Below are 18,954 nucleotides of genomic sequence, written 5' to 3'. Positions count from 1 at the left end.
CTAGTTCCCTAGCACAAAACTAAGAAATATAAAGACACTTCTCTGAACAACTTCCTCTACCTCTGTGAAGCTGAACCCTTATCTTATATTCTGAGTGCAAGTACTCAATCAGACCTTTCCCAGTTATGATTTCACTCTGTAAGAGCTGCAGTTGGAATACAAAGGGGATATTCAGGAGTTGATCCTTCCATAGGAAGAAAACACTGTGGGAAGAAAGGAAGAGGCAGATCAGTCAGCACCAATGCCTATCAGTGTGCATCCTCCTTTTAAAAGGTTTGGGTAGTTTAAGATCAGTAGTTCTCTAGGTCTATTTATTCTATCTCTTAGGTACTAAACATTAGATATTTTTACAGAATGATAAAGAAGAATTACCTGCATTTTGTATAGAGGAGACCTTCTACACAAGTCTATTTCTCTGGACAGCAGCAACTCCTGTATGGGTTTGACATACCAGTTTTCTTCAGGAAGATCTCATGCATGTTCCAACCAAGCTGTTGAACTTTCTCAGGCCAGTAAATTCCAAGACTGCAATACTGCCTGATGTCCTTAGGGATCTGCCTTTTATTGTGATCATCCCTAGCTGTTTTCACGGCTTGGCAAGTTCTCTACTTAATTGTGATCATGAAACAATAGGCTACAACCTTCTTAGTTAACTTTCTTTAGTACTTGCTTCTTTCTCTCAGCCCCTGCCCAGAGCTGCAGTAGACGTGAATCAACACCCAAAACAAAACAGATTTACTTACAACAGAAATGCAAGAGCCAATGATGAAAGCAGCTTCCAGAGTAAGAATTCCCCTTGCCCTGCTCTTTTATCACCTGTGGGGAAAAAGGAGACACATGACGATCAACACCTAGTGCCCCAAATCCTGGAAGCCATAAAATGCAATCAATCACTGAATTTCTGGATGAAGCCACATGATGGTAATTGAGAGGGAAAAAAATGGGTCACTTTTAAACTTTCTTTCCTGCTTACATGATTCTCTGGCTGCATACCAACTCTAGCAAAACTGCATTATACTTTCTGATCACTGTCGTGTTCAGATTGAAAAAAATAATTATAATAATTAGAAACAACACTTATTTGTCTGTATGGTTCTATCAGTTTTCCTGTTTGTACTACAGAGGGCTGTTAAGTAGCTGCAAGATAGACTCAATCTACCATTTTTTCAGAGCTGAAGTTATTAACGGTAAGTGCAGATTACTTTTTTTTTTTTTTTTTTTTTAATCTTTTAGGTAGTCAGATAAAAGGTGCTAAAAATGATTGGTTTGGAGAAGTGACTGTATTACATTTCTCTGGTAGAGAGGAGTATTGTCTTGCATGACAATGCCCTCATTTGCTAGGCACTCCTATATTTTCCTTATTGGTATGCAAAAGAATAAGGAGATTTAGCTATTTTCAAGTTGCTACATTGCTCTTGCCTGTATTTTTCTTCCTAACTGCAATACAAGTAAAGTATAGCCACCAAAGTCAGTGTGGTCCTTTTGTGCTTTGCCAAAGCAAAGAGACCTGTGAACAATTGGAAGAGCCTGATTTGGCTGCACGATTTCATAAATAAAACCACGAGGACTTGGATGACTGCAGGCACTGAACTTTTATCAGTTTCAGAGAATATTTATGTGAAGTAAGAGAAACACTGGCTGCTATCAGCGGTTGGGCCCTTCCCATGATGAATAATCTTTGCCCTTCTTCCTCACCCCCTTTCACATGTGTTGTGGGAGCTGCTTGGGTGCCCCAGTGATAAATGCTTTATCACTATTACAATGCTAAAAATGCTAAACACTGGGCTTTGCTGGGCTTCCACACTCTTGTTTTGCCTACGTCAAGATCAACAGCTGGGAGTGCTACCTAGGAAAAGTCCTTAAAACATGACTTTAGACTCTGCAGCTGGTCAAACTGCCTGGTACCACTTGGAGATTTCTTGTGAAGAAGAGGAGGCATAACTAATTTGTGCTGGAAGAATTTGTTTTATTTTTTCCTAATCATTCTGGGTACGGTGCCAGCTGCAGAAAGCTCCCTCTAACTAATCAGTTCAAGAGCAATTTGACATAGCTCTTGTGTGGGAAGTTGATCCCAAAAGATGTAGGATGTGCCTGCTGCTCTCATTGATTCTAAAAGGAGCTACACTGAAGGTGTATGCTCAGGAACAAGGCACCATGTTTTGGGCCTAAGGATCCAGCAGCAAGGTGCAAGCCTCCAGCTTTAGTGTTTTCCACTAAGCTGGGACAGGAGTGATGCTGGCGAAATCAGAACTGGTCATTTTATGGGCACATCATGATAGCTGTGTGTGGTTTGAGCTATCTGTGCATCCTTTTGAGCCCTGCCTTCTAATGCTTCTAGTACAACTCCCATCTAGCTTAAATGGAGAAGCAGCTCTCTTCTAGAACAGTTGCATCTGAGCTGATATACTTTCTCTTTGGGTACACTCAATTTTTTTTCTAGCAAATTAATGTTTTCACAGCTGACAGACTAAACATGCTCTGTGACTTCTTCCCCCAGCTTTCTTTCTTCTACAGGGAAATAAAGTCAGTGAGAACTAAAATGTAGGAAAAACAAGAGGACTTAACCATCAGAAAAACTGAACCTTAGGGCTTGGGAAAGAAGGAATGATGGGCTGCTTTACAGCAGGCAGCAGCTTTCAGCAATCCTTAACAGGAAGGGCAGGTCTTAACAAACCAAAGAAAAACAGCTGAGTCACGATGAATGAAAGAAATGACTGGGCCAATACTACGATAGGATTTGATGCATCTGATTGAACACAGATTCCCCCAGAACCAAGACCTTCTGCAATTGTCAGTACATGAACCTCTACAAAATCATTAAGAGAACTCTCCTTTCCTTAAGGGAGCTTGTCTTTGCTCTGCCACCTGTACTACTGTCTCTGTTTTCTGCAATATTGCTTAGTGCTCCTCTTAGGATAAGACCAGACGGAGAACACAGGCTGAGAAATAATGGGGTATAGGGAACCTAGGAAACTGGAGGGGTGAAAGAGAGAACTTAACAGGAGAAAAGATAGGAAATATTATGAATCCTAAAATAAATAATGCAGTTATGAAAAATAATTCCACTGAAGGAAATGGGAAGGCATGTACAAGAATGAAAGAAAAATAGTGAATGACGTGAAGTGGCTTTGTGAAATGGCATATGGCATCAACCCAGAAATGAGGGACCTTGAGGTGAAGCTGTGCTTCCAGGTGCTGCAGGTATGGGAAAAGACTATGTATGAGGCGCTCCCAAGCTTTCCTTTCTGTTACGCTTATTTCCTTCTATGCTATATATTCTGGGGGATTTTATATGTCTACACACCTTTATTACACAACACTTCAATGGCAGGTGCAGTTTCTGAGAAGACTGATACATGTTGTAGTACATGTAGGTACAGTAGCATACCTTGACTGGATAAAAAGTAGCTTTTGAGTACTTCTGATGCAGGCAGTCTTGAACAAACAGCAATAATATGTATTTACCCTCGGACATTTGCTATTACTAGTTGAACTATTAAGAAACATGTTTGCTGTTGCTGAAAGCATGAGGAATATCAGGTGTATTACGACATGAGGCCATCTAACTGAAGCATCGCTTTCTTTACCTAAAAGAAACACTGCCTCTTTTAATGCCTATGGGAGAGTCAAGAACAAGCAAAGAACTCAAATCTGTGAAAGAGAGTTTGTCAGATCAACTTTGTTTCTGATGGCGGGGGGAAATAGTGGAAGGTTTCTATGTTTAATCCTCATAGGATGACAGAAAGTTCTGAGTGCTCCCTTCTTTCCACACCTGAAACAGTTTAACTGAAAGCAAAGATCCAGTGCCTTGAAAGGGTATGTGAGGAGCTCCTACAAGGAAACTAAGCTATAAGATCCCTATCTGCATGGCTGAGTGTCCACAGTTCGTCCTGTCTCCTTTTTTCACTACAGGATCAATAGTAGTGGCTACAAGACTCCAAAGTCCAGGAAAAAGATGAATCTGCAACTTTTCACCTGAACTTTTTTTAATGTTGAAAGCCCAGTACTTGGTGCTGGCTCCATTTTTAGCATGGAAAGCAAACAAATGTTCAGAAAGCTCTATTTCAGCTGTCAGGAATTTGGCTAAAGCAAACAACCAATGAACCTTAAAACAATAAAAGTAATAATAATAATAAAAATCCCCCTAGCTCTTTCCTGGTAACAGGATATTCATATCTGATGTGCTTTGGCACTGGTTCTGCAGTCCTTCTTAATTCTTGAGATTTCAGAGGGAGTTCATTCTGACTGACAAGAAGCACAAGTCCACAATTTCAAGTCCCACAAATCTTTATATTAACCTGAAAACTATCACTCACCTTTAAAGCTGCCCCAATAAAGGACCACTCATCTTTCTGGTGTGATTTCCTAAGGATATAAGGCCTGCGTAATCTCACTGTGTCTGTATATCCATCTTCACAATAATTAGGAGGGCTGTTGCCAATTTCACCTGACTTTGTCAGAGAGGTAGAAGTACTAAAAATATTGTGATCCTGTGTGTTTCATGAATGTAATTTTTTCTTGTTTAATATTTAAACAGAAGGCTGGGATGCATACAACAAATTAATCTGCATCTCTGATGCCTGTTCCTTATTGACCCAGTTTGCTGTAGATATTTAACTAAATGTATCATTAATATGTAAGTTGAATAGGCAAATTCTGCTTTACTGTAATCTTCCTAGCTTGGCTGGCCTCTCTTCACTCCAAAAATAATGTTTGGATGACTTCAAGGAACAAGGAACCTCCTTCTCACATTTGTGATAAGAATGCAACCATAAAAGGGAAAGACTTCTAAGCAGCACAGCAGGGGGAAGTTAAACTACAAAGCTTAGTAAGATGCAGAATACAGTCCTTGTGTTACATTTTATGGTTGTGAAATACAAACAAGATAATCTGGAATGGCAGTACCTCCCTTAGCACACCGTATCCTTTTGTTTCCTTGCAGCAGGGTATCACAACTCTCTTAAAAACACAATGCTGCACTTACGGATGTTATGAGAGTGGCTAACAGCTGTGTCATTGCATCCAGACTTGAGATTGCCATTCCACTCATGGGTTAGATTTATGTGACTTTGGGACAGTTGTTTTATGGATGGAAATTTGATGTAGAGTAGGTAAAGTGAAGGTAGTAATAGTAATTCTGTAGTAATCCTATGCAAGTAAAATTATTTTTTATTTATGATACTTTCAGATAGTGTCATAAAGAAACCCACAGAATCACAGGAACACATTTGTCATTGTGAAGATGCAAGTTTTGTTATTTGATGATAGGAATAATTTTGCCTGATTTTTCTCATATCAGAGATGTCTTTCTAAGATTTTCACATCCAAGATTTGGAGGAAAGCAAAGTTAATTAAAGTCAGGAGACTAACCAGGAGTTTTGGCTTTTGCTCAGCAGAGAGAACTGTGAAGCTGATGATGGATTGGAACATTGCTAACAATAAGCAAAGACCAAAGACAATGAGCTCCTGCCCATTCTCCTGCAGGATTCCTCTGGTCACACAGTATACACAGAACACTGGGAAGGAGAAGAGAAAGGTCAGTTACAGGTGAACACTGATTGCACATGGTGCTATTTTTCAATATACTTGATCTAGGTGGCAAAATGGAAGTATCAAGACTGGGCAATATTTAGTCTAGAGCATATTTTCATTCTTACCAAGAAGCCTGGATCTGATACTTCAAGTCAGATGCTGTAAGTACTCTTCCCTGTGTTTAGCATACAAAGAATGAATTATATCATTGGACTTTTAAATTACTTGTGAAGTAACACTTCAAATATAACAACATATTAGCTATCCAAACTAATTAACAGCTGTGGTATATTTTATTACATGAATACTATACTGTTGAACAATATATTTGGGTTAAATGAAGCAAAAATATTTTTATTTTTTTAAAGAATTGAAATGACATAATTTTTCCAGTGAGTAATTCAAGTGACTAGCAAGGACTGTACTACACATATACATACAGTATTGTTTGTGTGGCTTTGACAGCTATGTGTGTTGAAATTTACTTAGACTGGATTCATAACAGTTCATTTATGTTGGGGAAATTTTGAAACACACCACCCACCAAACTGCAGTCCAGAAAGACACTGGTTCAGGAAAGTTCTGAGGTAATGTTTTGTGAAATACATCAAAAACCACCACACAGTACCACAGTCAGCTGTCACTGTTGAACTCTACAAAGTTTAAAGTCTTTCCTTTTATAAAAACAGGAATCGGTGCTTTGTTCCTATGTGGGATGCTCCTGCAAACACTAGCTCATTCTTACCATAGACAAAGTAACAATATATGTATTTTTTTCCCCAGAATTTTACTTCCTGTATTCTGCACATGAAGTAATCTAGTTTTTCTAGCCTGGGACAAAGGGTCATAAAAGTTTTCAAAATAACATAATAACTTCAGCTGCTCTAAACAAATTTTAAGGTGAATGAACTTCCTTTTTCTCTTTCATTAATTACGAGAACTGAAAATGATTAGCAAACTGAAAGTGAATTGTGAATTTTTTGCATGTTATGACCTCAGGAAGACCTGAAGGATGCAGGACGGTATTTCCATGTTTTGCAATTTTTCACACTGTTCACACATAAAGGTGTTTTGGATGACAGCATATCTCTTGCTGATCCCCTCCCTAAAATACTACTGGCAAAAACAGCAATGGCAAAAGTATCTTACTCCTTAGCAGAAGATTCTATGTGTAATATATCATGCCAGATGGAGAGAAATAAGAAACTTCAATCACTCCTTAATTACTACTTTGGTAAAAAAAATGTATGTTTGGAAATACACTTTGTTTCTTACCAACTCTAACTAACTGTGTAAGAGAAATAGTGAAATCTTCCTCAGTTTGTGGAACAAGTGTCTCTATGGTTAGCCCTGTTACCCTTTACAGAGACAAAACAGTCACAGAAATAGATCTTCCTAGGAAATGATAGCTCTGAACAGGGCTTTATCTGCAAAGGAATAATATTTTTAATCTCATATCACAGCATGAACTGTTTGCTCTTCCTAAGAAACGCATTAAAGCAAATAGGTAATTGACACAAGTGCAGGGTTTTCCTGGGAAAAAGAATAAAAAATGTTTTACAGTGGAATCGAAACTTCAAAACTGCTGAGGAAGGGAGAACTCTGTTGGTAAGTGATCTCAGCCTAGATTTTTCTGATTTTATCCCAAAAACCCGCATCCTGCTTTTCCATCACAGCACACGTGGTCGGCACGTAGCTTTCTCCCAGTAACTCTTCCCGAGATTTTTAGAAAACGGGAAAGAAAGGGGCACGTTTCTGTGCGATGCACGAAGGATTCGTGCCTTTTTTTCCGAAGGATTTGAGGTGGGTTTTTTTCTGTTTACTTTTTGTTTTCTTCCGGGGGCGGCGGGGACGTCACTTCCCCGCCCGTTACCGGCAGCTCCCGGCGGCGGAGCCCTGGCTCTTTGCACTGGATCGACTTATTTATTCTCTCCTTTTTACCCTAAAACCGCCTTGATTTACTGACTAAGCCCTATCCTGGGCTGCGGGACCGGTCCCGAGGTACAAGGTGGGCAGGATGGGGCCACTGGCCGTGCAGATGGGCTACAAGGAGGGCTTGGGCGACCTCAGCTGGTTTGGGCATCCCTTTGTGCAGGAGGCATCAGTGCTTCTAGATTGTGTTCGTGGTCTGCCTTTATAAACGTCTTGGGTGCTGTGATTGTCATTTAGCAAATCACTTAATATTTACTGCTTCCTGGGAAGGAGGAATTGCATGGCAGTTGCTGCAGGCAGCGTGTGGGTGCTTTGTGTGCTGTGGCTGTAGGCTCCGACACGCACACTGACCTCTGCTCATTTTTTTTTTTTTTTTGCAGTCAGGTTAGCCCTGCTTTCTCAAATACTTGCAACTTTTTTTGATGTTTTCTGTGTGGGATATAGGACTGACCTTGCAGAGGTCTTTCTGGATATTCTCAAAAGGTATCCGTGTATTAACAAGGGGTCAGAAGAATCATAGCAATGACTTTTTATCTTCCCTGTCAGATGGTGATCATTCCAAAGTCCAGAGCTCTTCCAGTCATGGACGAATGAGTGTGATAAGGAACCAGCGGTGTCACGAGCAATGGTGATAGTCAGAAACTGCTTTGCTGTATAAGACACAATGAGAGCCTCTGACTAAAAGGTATCTGCTTCAAGGTCAGCTCTATGAAAAGCACAATTTTATACTAAATCTGTAACTGTGCTAAGCTAGAGTTGCAAGAGTTAGTTAAAAAGCACAGAATCTGTAGTGCTGGAAATGTTATTTTTTATTTCAGCAGTGTCTAGGCACAGTACATATAACTTTTAAAAGACACCATATTTCCTCTTTCACCTGCCTAATTTGTTTCTTATCACTGTATGTGTTAATCTTTAAACAATTTTAGCCTTTCAGTTCTAAGGTAAGACTTTGGCTATATTGAACAATTGTGTTATTGCTTTTTTTATTTTTGACAGTTTCTTAAAACTGCATTGTCTCATGAAAAGAAACCTAAGTGAATACTATTATGAGGATTTTTCGAGCATGCCTGATTATCTCATTGAAACAATTAATATCCGAGTTGTTTTTTTTTTCCTCTTGCCTTTTGGTTTTTATAAAACATGGCTGAACATGTTTTCAAACAAGATGAGTGGGGGTTGTTAGAATTGGGTGAAGGCAGCCCAGCTGACTGCCCTTCCCTAATCTGCAGCTCTGGTAAAAGCTCAGCAAAGGCCAGCTGCAGAATGTTTCAGGGTCTTGTTATGTTGCTTAGCACTTGCAATGGGGTTTTCACCAGCTGCCTTGCACTTGTGGCTTTGCAGTTGTTCTTTTTTTTTTTTTTTTTTTTTTTTTTTTGTGGGGTGATGTGATACAAACCTGCTCTTCACCAGAAAAGGAAAACTTATTTTGCTTGCTTGTAAATTGTGTTAGACAATTTTACTGCTGTAAAACTTTACATGGGGTTTATTTCTTGTTTGTTCTCTTACCTACTTCAGTGTGGAGTGTTACAGTTGCATTTAAAAACATTTTTATGAAAACTAATGCAAAAATGCAGTGTGCACGTTCTTGTTAATTTGTGTTGCCTCTGCATTTTATTTTCTGCAAAACATGAGGTGTCTTTCTGTAGTAAACTATTCATGTAGGCTTCATACTGCTGTCACAATGATGTGGTTAAACTGCATAGGTGTGGATTAAGAGTAGGTGATGTGCACTAATCCTAGCAGGGATTAAGAGCAGCGTTTTTTCCTGCAGCCTTAAGTTTCAGTGGAGAACAGCTTCCGTGGTTTGGTCCAATACTCATTTATTGTAGGAGGAGTGAGTGAAGGGGCTACCGTGTATTACAGAAGCTGTGAGCTGGTGCTTTTTAAACTGTGACACCACTTCCAGAGAAGGTGCCATATAGAAATGACAGCTATCTGTATATTCATGCAGTCTGGCTGGCAGCAAAATAATGTTTATTCTTACAAAGGCCACCTGTACACAATAGAAAATAGTGTAAGTGATTTAGTAACCAAGCCATGATGGACTGGGTTCAATTTGATGCGAGTATAGGAGTCAGTGCTGTTTTTCTCATCCAAGTATGACTACTCTGTTAAAAACTGAGGGAGAGTAGTATTTTTTATTAAAATTAGATGCTTGAAGACATTAGCTGCATGTGCATTTATTTATTTTCTTCACTCTTAAAAGTTCCTTGAGAATAGGTTTTTCTCTGCTCCCCTTTAAGTTTGAAATGAATGCAGCCCTAAGTAAACTTTGAACCTTTGAACTACTACAAGTAGTTACTTCTTGTAAATCAAAATTTGAGGCTTTCAAAGTTTATGCTCTCTGTGTTTTAACCTTTAATGCTTTTTTTTTTTTTTTTTTTTTAATTGTTAATATAGTTGAAAATGGGAGAAGCTGCAAGGAATAGTATAAAATGTGCAGCATGCTTCTCATTTTTGTGAGCTGGAAGATTCAATGTTTGCACGTAATCCAACAGAAACAGTCTACCAACTACTGCCACGTTTTCATCTATTGGTAAACATCAGCTGCTGGTTGCTCTTAAGGGAGGATGATTGAATTGCTTCCAGATGGAGAACTCTTTCAGCCGATTTAAGATTTCCAGTTGATTTAAGGCAGCAGGTCAGTAATTTAGGGGTGTGTTTCTTCTTATTGCTGTCTTGTTTCCTGCTACACGTGGAATCTGTGATATAAAATACAAAAATGCAGTGCTACTGAAGGTGGAAGTTTGTTGTGTGTAATTGCTTTTGTTTTTAATTGAGTAGTATAAATAGAAGAAGTATTAACAAAGTTTTGGTAGCTTAACAATTCTAAAGGTATAGTTTTTGGTTTTTTTTCCTCATTTCTTTCTTTCTAAAAGACATGAAAAAGGACAAATAAAGAACCAGGTTTTCATAGCAAATTATCGTAAAAAATGCATCTTTTCTTTTTTCCCATATTATCCCAGTTTTGTTTTAAGCTGGATAACACACTTGTGTGTATATGGTCTAGCATGAATGTGTCAAGTGTTGTACCTCGATGTGCTGCTAATGTGATTCTCTGATAAATAGAAAGGGATAAGGTGATGGGGTGGAAGTGTTCTGTGCGTGGCTATAACAGAAATAGAGCACACAAGGAATGGAAAATTTCCATGTAAAGTAGAATATGTCAACTGACATCATATAATTAATTCTTAGTGCCTCTTTATGATTATTTTTTGTTGTTGAGATGCCACATTGGACACTATGAAAGCATGAAGAAAATAGTGTATCCTGTTCACTTATTAACAAAACCAGGGCAGGTGCAGTAGCTCTTGTTTAGAACCCTTGTATTTTGTCTTACCATTGATTATTTCCTGTGCTGTCACTGTTTGATGCGCTGTAGTGTTATGATCTTATTTCAGACATCTTTTCCAGGAAGTCCAATGATTAACTATCCATACAAGAACCTCTTTATTTGCATAAAGCCCACCATATTACCTGTCCAGCAAATGTACTTTTAGATTAAAAAAACACAACATTTAAACTCTAATTTCCCATAGTGCTTATTTGTTGAGGAGCAAAAGACTTTCTGTTACTTCATTCTCATCTGATATTTTTTTTTCTTTTGCTCCTAAAATAGAGAATGCAAACTAGAAAGCTATAAATCCGACCACATATTTTAATGTTGCAGATAAGCTGCTCAAGTGTTCTTTCTTTCTTTGGACTTTGTTAGCATTATGATACCAACAGACATTACATAATTTAGGAAAGGTAAAGGTCATAGCCACATTAACAGTGCAAAATTCAGCCAGAAAGACTGAAGACGAGATACTTTTCATCTTTCATAAATGGCAAGTAAAACTGTGGTATTTTTGTTGTGTTAGGGATTTAAAGTGTCATTATGTTCATGGCTAAATTTTGTTTTCTTTCTGTTTTTTCATTCTTACGTGGAAAAAGTGGAACGGAGCACATGAAGAGGCATCTGAAGTTTACGCAAGATGTTATTTGGAGGACCAAATGTGCTTTTAGAGGCCATTGGAGATGAAAGATTAATCACATGATATTTTTGTTCGCTCAAAGTGCTGTTCTGTGCTAAGTCAATGTTGTTTTGTATTAAGGACGGATACTAGTTTGTTAATGTCATCATGTCAACTGCGACAAGTGCTGAGATACCGGATGAACCCAACCCTCCCCTCCTTGAAGAAAAGCCAAAGGGAAAACCACTCTTTCATTTGGGTTCACTCTTTGCTAACAGGAGTGAAAAATTTGTAATTGCAAGGAGTGATAGTGTACCAGAGGAGAACGTTCTGAAAATAACTATCACAGAGACTACAGTCATTGAGTCAGACTTGGGCATCTGGAATTCTCATGCTCTCATCTACCTCACTTTGTGGTTTTTCTTCAGCTTTTGCACTCTTTTTCTTAACAAATACATTCTTTCATTACTGGAAGGAGAGCCCAGCATGCTAGGTAATCCTACCTTTCATTTACACTTCAATTCCAGTAACGTATTTAACAATAACAGCTCCTCCTATATAAAGTTGAGGGAGTAGATGGTTCAGCTGAAGTGAAAAGGACCTAGTTAGGAGATGTGGGTATGGATTTTGGGGCTCAGAACTTGTAAATTGTAATCTCAGCTTTTAAAGGAGTTTCTGATGGTGTCCTTTCCTTCTCTTATCCTTCCACTTGCTGGAAGACGCAATGAAATTTTGTTCATAGAGAAGCTGTAAAATGATACTTGAGAAATAAGAATTGGGGGGGGGGAGAGAGTGTAATTAAATTTTTGGTTTTCTCTGCAAGAGGGTAGTGTGGGTTCTTGAAAAATGTAATAAAACTGAGTAAGCTGTTGATAGTCTACAGAACTGATTAACTTGTTTGATTAACGAGATAATTAACAATATTAACTTGTTTGTGTGTAAAAACACAAGAGCTGCCTTCAAGTGGGCTTATTTTTCTTTTTTTTTTTTTTTGTTTGTTTGTTTGTTTAAGTGCAAACAAAAAGCATTTTAACTGTGATCTTGTTTTATTCTGCTGCCTTGATGGTAGATGTAGAAGTAAAGGGCTTTTGTGAGAATCCATAAAGTCTAGAAACACTGCAGATAAGTTTATGTAAGAAATTTTCTCATGATGCTTTATCTGACATTCCCATTGTCTTCTGATTTATTTTTTTTTCCCATATCTTTTTAGGTGCTGTTCAAATGCTTTCAACCACCTTCATTGGCTGTATAAAAATGTTTGTTCCGTGCTGCTTGTACCAGCACAAAACACGCATCTCTTATCCACCCAATTTCATCATGATAATGCTGTTTGTTGGATTAATGAGGTAAAAGGTTAAATTAGAGATATATCCCATTTGTTCATTGTGTTCCTCTGAACAGAAGCTATGTTTTTATTCTCTCTTCCTTTTCTTTCTTGCTTTCATAGAAAGACTGGAAGGTGTTTGGAAAAGACTATTCATCTTTCTTCCCCAAAATCACAAGATAATCTTACTTTTAGTTCCTATTGGTAAATGCTATGTTAATTTTTCTGACTGTCAATTTTTGGCTAGCTTTGTCTACCACCACTTTAACCTCTTTCATGACATACTTCTCTTCATAATGCTATCTTTCCATTTACTTTCTTCCTCTTCTCTTTTGAGGCTGATATTTGTTTAGTATAGTAGTATTTCTTATGACATTTCTTTGTTCTGTCACCTTTTCCAGCAATTTGCCTCAAGTGATATGGACTTAACATTTACCTTCTAAAAGTAATTATTTGCTGTGTGCCGGAATTGCATCCGTCTGTGGTCTAGGAGATAAAAAAAGACATGTAATTAGGTTTTCTCAGCACTGCACAAATGGTAATAGGATAACAGTGCTAAAATTAACCATCAGGGCACCATTTATTAAGTCAGAGCAGTTTTATTGTGATGTAGTTGTTTAAAGTATAGGTAAATATGTAGCATACCTAACTTGCAGCACAGGTGGATAACTGCAAATGATGTAATTTCCTTAGCAGGTGCCGTGGAATAAAGCTGAACAGTTACTGCAGTTCAGTCAAGCTACCACAATTTGATAACTTGATTGTTAGTTATGCCTCCCCATATTCTTAGTTACTGCAGGTAAAATTTAGAGAAAGTATAATGCAATTCTTTTCTGTGCTAGATATCTAAGAGCAACTGTTAAAGTATTACTTTATTTTCTACTTAATTTCATTTGGTTTTCAATTACAGATTTGCAACAGTAGTCTTGGGGCTTGTCAGCTTGAAAAATGTGGCTGTTTCATTTGCAGAAACAGTTAAAAGCTCTGCACCTATATTCACTGTTATCATGTCTAGGATGATATTAGGGGAATACACTGGTGAGTACTGTTCTCTGTTTAAATATGATTTTACAATCATATTTATATCTTGTATAATAGCGTCCTTTATTTGGCCGTGGACAGGGAGATACCACTGAAATAATGTAGATCATTGCATACTGCTGAAAGAATTGTTCTCGTTGAACACAGTATGTTGATAGTTTATAAGCAAAAAAAGATTTGTTTTAATGTAGCTGTGTAAGGGCAGTGTTGCTCTGAAGTTGTTTTTCTGTCAAGAAACTGTAATTGGAACATTAAATAATTGAATTTCTGTGTGTTTCTTCTGAGGAGGACAGCTTGCCTCTCAGAACTTAAAAACCTTGAATTTATTTACTGTGTTCACTCTCTTGCTAAAAACTTAATAGCTGGCTTACCACAGTTCAAGTCCCCAGTATAATTTCTTTGTAATTTGACATGCAATTGCATACTATTTGCTTGAAGAGATTTTGCTTCTAGCCAGCTATAAATCACAGGAATTATACAGAAGCAATGTATAGGTTGCTTTCTGATGCAAAACTCAAATGGCAAAAGGCTGAAATGAGCCAGAGGAAGAAGAGTAATCCAATCACAGAGTAAACAGGGAGAGTATAATTTTCTTCTGTCATTTGTTGAGAAAGATTAAATGAAGACAGTCAGTCCATTTTTCTTCTCCAAGACAGATATTTTTATCAGTCAGTGCATGTCCATATTGTTCGCAAGAGCATATTGCTGTTAACTGAGATCTCACTTTACAACCTCTGAATTTTAAAATGCAATCAAATAAGTTGCTTTTACTTTCAAATAAAGAAGTTAAGGCCAAATTTAAACTTCTAAAAACTATATACTATATTGTCCTTGGGCATGAAACTAATTAGAACTTTTTTTTGTCATTTTCAGGACTGCTGGTTAATCTCTCTCTCATTCCTGTTATGGGTGGGCTAGCTCTGTGTACAGCTACTGAAATCAGTTTCAACATCCTAGGTTTCTCAGCAGCGTTATCTACTAATATTATGGACTGGTAAGGCTTAATGACAGGTAACTGTGTGGAATAAAGGGGGGGGGTTGGCAATGGTTTATTTTTACTTAGTTTATTTTAGGGTTATTTAATTTAGGGTTCTAATTGTTTCTGTTTCAGAGCAAAGACTAAATGGTTCTGAAAGTTGAAACTTAGGGTACATGAGGAAATAAAATAAGCATTTTTCATGTGCAGTATATCAACATTTTACATTAAGTCACAGAGCTGGTTGCAGTTTTCTGTGTAATAATCCTAAAAGAGCAGGAGATGAATGTAAAATACAACTACTTTGAAAAATGGTCACATTTCACCTTGAGAGTGGTGGTGGTATGATTCTCATGTTCTTATTTAAAGTAACACTTTGAAATAATGTATTGACTTACTCTTCTCATAAGGAATTTACATATAGAATAAGGCATGACAGCATGTTAAGACTGAGTATGAAATCTTCTAAAATATGCTTCAGAACTGTTTTTTTTTTTTTTTTTTTCCAAGAGAGGTGCACTAGAGTAACAATGGTATGTGCTAGAGCTTTTTGCCCCATTAATATGTTTTTCTATCCTTTCAAACTTATCATACTTTAAAATATTTCATTTAAATCTATGTAGTATTTAGAAAAAGGTAAAATTTAAGCCTAGCTTTGGTTGGAGATTGGGTGAGAGGGTGGAATGTGTAGAAGGTATATCTACTTATCTAAGGGAAACAATTGTCTTTCTCATGGTTTGTTTTGTTTGCTGCAACTAATATCTACAGGTAAATGTCTTTTTTTTTCTAGTTTGCAGAATGTCTTTTCCAAAAAATTACTCAGTGGAGACAAATACAGATTTTCGTAAGTATTTAAAATTTTTCAGATTTGATTATAGATTGACATTGGGCTGCATAAGGAATCAATGTATTTACAATTATGTTGGAGTAAGCTGCCAAGAACTATCTGAACTTCTGAAACGTAAACTTTACCATAAAATTTGACGGCTTGTGTTGGTCTGGAAAATGCTTGCCTTTTATACTTCAGTCCATTTTGGCCGACACGGAACACAAAACACTACCTTTGCAAGAGATTGCTGAATGTGTTGTTCCCAAAGCTTGGCACACAACTTTTCTTTATTACTTATTATTGTATTTACAGACATCAAGGAGGCCTTTATTTAAATTTGATGCAGCTTTCTTCAGCTCTAAGAAAAAGGAAATTTTTTTTTTGTTTTTTTCCTTTATAGGGCCCCAGAGCTTCAGTTCTATACAAGTGCTGCTGCAGTGGTCATGCTTATTCCAGCTTGGATATTTTTCATGGTAATTTGAATTTGCTAACACAGATATTTTTTTTTAACTTATGCATATGGATAACCTTAATTTTGCTTTTAATTCCTCCTTTTTTGTTGTTGTTGTTGTTTGTATGAGCTTTGTGGGTAGAGGGGAGAATGTTGAAAGAGGTGGTTTGTCACAGGCCTGATTTGACAGGTAACCCAAAAAGCATAGGTTTATTTCAGGATTTCAGAGAGGAAAAATCATGATCTTGTCTGACTGTATAAATGCATTTAAAGTTTTAAGTAAGATTTGTATTTCAAATCTTTATGTATTTGTTGACTTTTTATCAATATTTATGTGGTATGCAGGAATACTAACTCTCTAAGAGCGAAATTGAGGTAAGTAAAATGTATCACAATAAATATGTATCCTTTGTATTTTGGCATTTCATTGCCATGCATCACTGTTCAAAAATACCTTGCTGGAAAGCTGAACACAATAGAAAATTCAGTCAGGTAAGAACTCTTTCTAATCTTTTAGGAGTGAAAACTTGGAGAACGTGAATGTCCTGTATGTTTTACATTTTGTTTTGCTGACATTTAAATGTAAGACTAATATCTTATTAAAATAATGAGGAGGGTGAAAATTCACTTTTAGATCTGTGTATAAATGAAATCCTCTTTTTTGCATTTAGGATGTGCCAGTGATTGGGAAAAGTGGAAGGAGCTTCAGCTACAACCAAGATGTTGTTGTACTTCTCTTAATAGATGGAGTCTTGTTCCACCTGCAAAGTGTTACAGCCTATGCCTTGATGGGAAAAATTTCTCCTGTGACTTTCAGGTAAAACTGCCTTTTCATGTCAAGAACTCATTTTTTCTTAGTATTTCTGCTTAGAAACTAGGTAATAAATCTTTTGTGCAAAGAAATAATGTAAATGCAGAAATGTACCAAAGGTAAGAAGAAATCTTTTCACATCCAGATGACCAAAACTTCTTGGTTTGTTCCCTCATTAGGTTTGTTCCTCAGTGAAGTTAGTTTTCTCTACCTAACAGGCTATAAAAGCATGTGTTTATATTTGTGTACACAATAATTCTTGTTATTATAATATTGCTATCCTTTAGATACTGGTTCTTTTTTGCTTATACTACTATATTACCTGCATAGTAACAGCTCACTAGTGACCGATAGTTATGTTGCTGGTGTTGTGTTGGTATTGTCTGGGTTGTATGTTTTAGCTAGAATTGAAATTCTAATGCTATAGAGCATGCTTAAAAACAAAACTCTGAGATGACTCATTAATTCTAATATTAAGATGAGTTTAAAGATAGTAGTGCCAATATACAACCAGTTTGGCTACAGTATTATGTTAAGTAGGAAAAGTGGAATCTGACTCGGTGTTTTAATAGTAAGCAAAACAGAGACTCTACTGCATTAAGGTGTGATCATGTGTGGGATATGAGAGAATTTTCTTTGGCCCTAACTTCTGTAATTCCTTTCCAGTGTTGCTAGTACTGTGAAGCATGCACTGTCAATCTGGCTAAGTATTATTGTGTTTGGTAACAAAATCACAAGCCTTTCAGCAATTGGGACTGTTCTAGTGACAATTGGAGTTCTGCTCTATAACAAGGCAAAGCAGCATCAGCAAGAAACCATACAGAGCCTGGCAGCTGCAGCCCCACAACCTGCACAAAGTACGACTGATGATACTGAGCCACTGATTTCCAAGGATTTGAAACCATATGATTAATATGGTCACTTATTCTTACAACTTAGTGCAACTCAAAGGAGCCCTTCCTGAAAGCGGTTGTTTCTTCAGCTGTTGATGCTGATGTGGTTCCTTTGAATTCACAGCAGGTCAGACATGGGACTTGAAGCAGAGAGAAAACAGTGAGAAGAACCCAGTAAGCCTTGATTTACTGAGAAACTGAAATACCAGAGGAACTACTGTCATGTAATGTGGTAAATGTGGGTTTTTGATCTTTTTTTGACTGCAAATAACACACAAGTCTATATTAGAGAAGGAACTTCTGTGTCTTGTAGGAAAATGATTCCATTCTCCTTACCCATCAAAATAACGTGAAAACATTGCCCCATCCCTGTATTAGGTGTGCAGTGAAATGAAATTGGTGCATAACTGAAATTTCAAGTTGTTGGTTACTGTGTGCCACATCCTCCGTTATTTGTTTGTGTTGTAGAGATGGAAGGTGAACCTCCCTCTCTTTCCCCCACCCTGTTCCTGTCTCAGCAAATGACTTATTTTGGTATAGCTTTAGTTGAAGTAAACTGTAGAAGTGAGTCCCAGCCCCAAAGAAGTGATGAGGAGCTATTTCCAACTACAAAGCTAGCAATGAAACAGGATTTTTCTGCTAAAATTTAACATGCAACCAGAACGCAATATTTCTGTATTTAAAATACTGAAATGCAACTATACATACTGACACTATATAAACAGTGTTGGAATAAATATGTGCAGTTACTTACAGATTGCCAAAATTTCTTTTTTTTTTTTTTTTTTAATAAAGGAGCCAGGATCTCTATATTTCTATCAGAAACCATTTTTATATACTTTTTTTTTTTGTGTTTTATGTATTTTTATGAGGATTTTTTTTTAACATTGCTTCCAAGACTGCAACAAAAATGCTGCCTTTCAGAAACTCGGGGTTATTACCCTATGTGCAAGGTATTTCTGTCATGTCTGGTTGTGTGAAGAATCTTGGAGGTATCTGTGACAAAGGTAACTAAAGGGGACCATAAACTGAGGCTGATAACGAGTTCTTTTTTTGGAGAAGTTTTGTTTCATGGTTGATCAACGATTAAAAGCTTTTGTCTTTTGTTTAAAATAATCTTAAATATTAGTAATTGATTTTGATTTTTTTTTTGGGAAAACAAAAAAAACCAACACATGTACCTACAAAAACCTTCAAGTGGACTTTTTG

The 18,954-nt window shown here is 37.1% G+C and overlaps 1 protein-coding gene across 4 annotated transcripts; it reads left to right on the top strand.

Moving 5' to 3' along the window:
• The first annotated feature begins 7,015 nt into the window (after window positions 1-7,015).
• Window positions 7,016-18,935, top strand: SLC35E2B (solute carrier family 35 member E2B). Of its 4 annotated transcripts, none has more exons than XM_082776904.1 (11): window positions 7,016-7,140; window positions 8,011-8,149; window positions 9,865-10,105; window positions 11,401-11,913; window positions 12,631-12,766; window positions 13,655-13,782; window positions 14,659-14,779; window positions 15,552-15,605; window positions 15,991-16,063; window positions 16,713-16,858; window positions 17,519-18,935. In XM_082776904.1, exons 4-11 carry the CDS (start codon window positions 11,589-11,591, stop codon window positions 17,763-17,765), a joined length of 1,230 nt encoding a protein of 409 aa, XP_082633030.1. In that variant the 5' UTR covers window positions 7,016-7,140; window positions 8,011-8,149; window positions 9,865-10,105; window positions 11,401-11,588; the 3' UTR covers window positions 17,766-18,935. The 4 variants fall into 4 exon arrangements, with proteins under 4 accessions (XP_082633030.1, XP_082633027.1, XP_082633028.1 ...); XM_082776901.1 differs by lacking the exon at window positions 7,016-7,140 and adding an exon at window positions 7,405-7,540; XM_082776902.1 differs by lacking the exon at window positions 7,016-7,140 and adding an exon at window positions 7,405-7,540 and having other exon boundaries at window positions 8,011-8,163.
• Window positions 18,936-18,954: the final 19 nt, after the last annotated feature.

The sequence above is a fragment of the Aythya marila genome, assembly GCF_965140915.1.
Source record: "Aythya marila genome assembly, chromosome: 21".
Taxonomy (NCBI): Eukaryota; Metazoa; Chordata; class Aves; order Anseriformes; family Anatidae; genus Aythya; species Aythya marila.
This window is presented reverse-complemented; position numbering and strand designations above follow the sequence as displayed.

What these genes read in the sequence shown, in the direction of transcription:
- SLC35E2B (XM_082776904.1), top strand. Translation starts at nt 11,589, where the DNA reads ATGTCAACTGCGACAAGTGCTGAGATACCGGATGAACCCAACCCTCCC. An exon ending in AGGAGAGCCCAGCATGCTAG is followed by an intron (nt 11,914 to 12,630) that starts GTAATCCTACCT and finishes ATATCTTTTTAG; the next exon opens with GTGCTGTTCAAATGCTTTCA. An exon ending in CTGTTTGTTGGATTAATGAG is followed by an intron (nt 12,767 to 13,654) that starts GTAAAAGGTTAA and finishes TTTCAATTACAG; the next exon opens with ATTTGCAACAGTAGTCTTGG.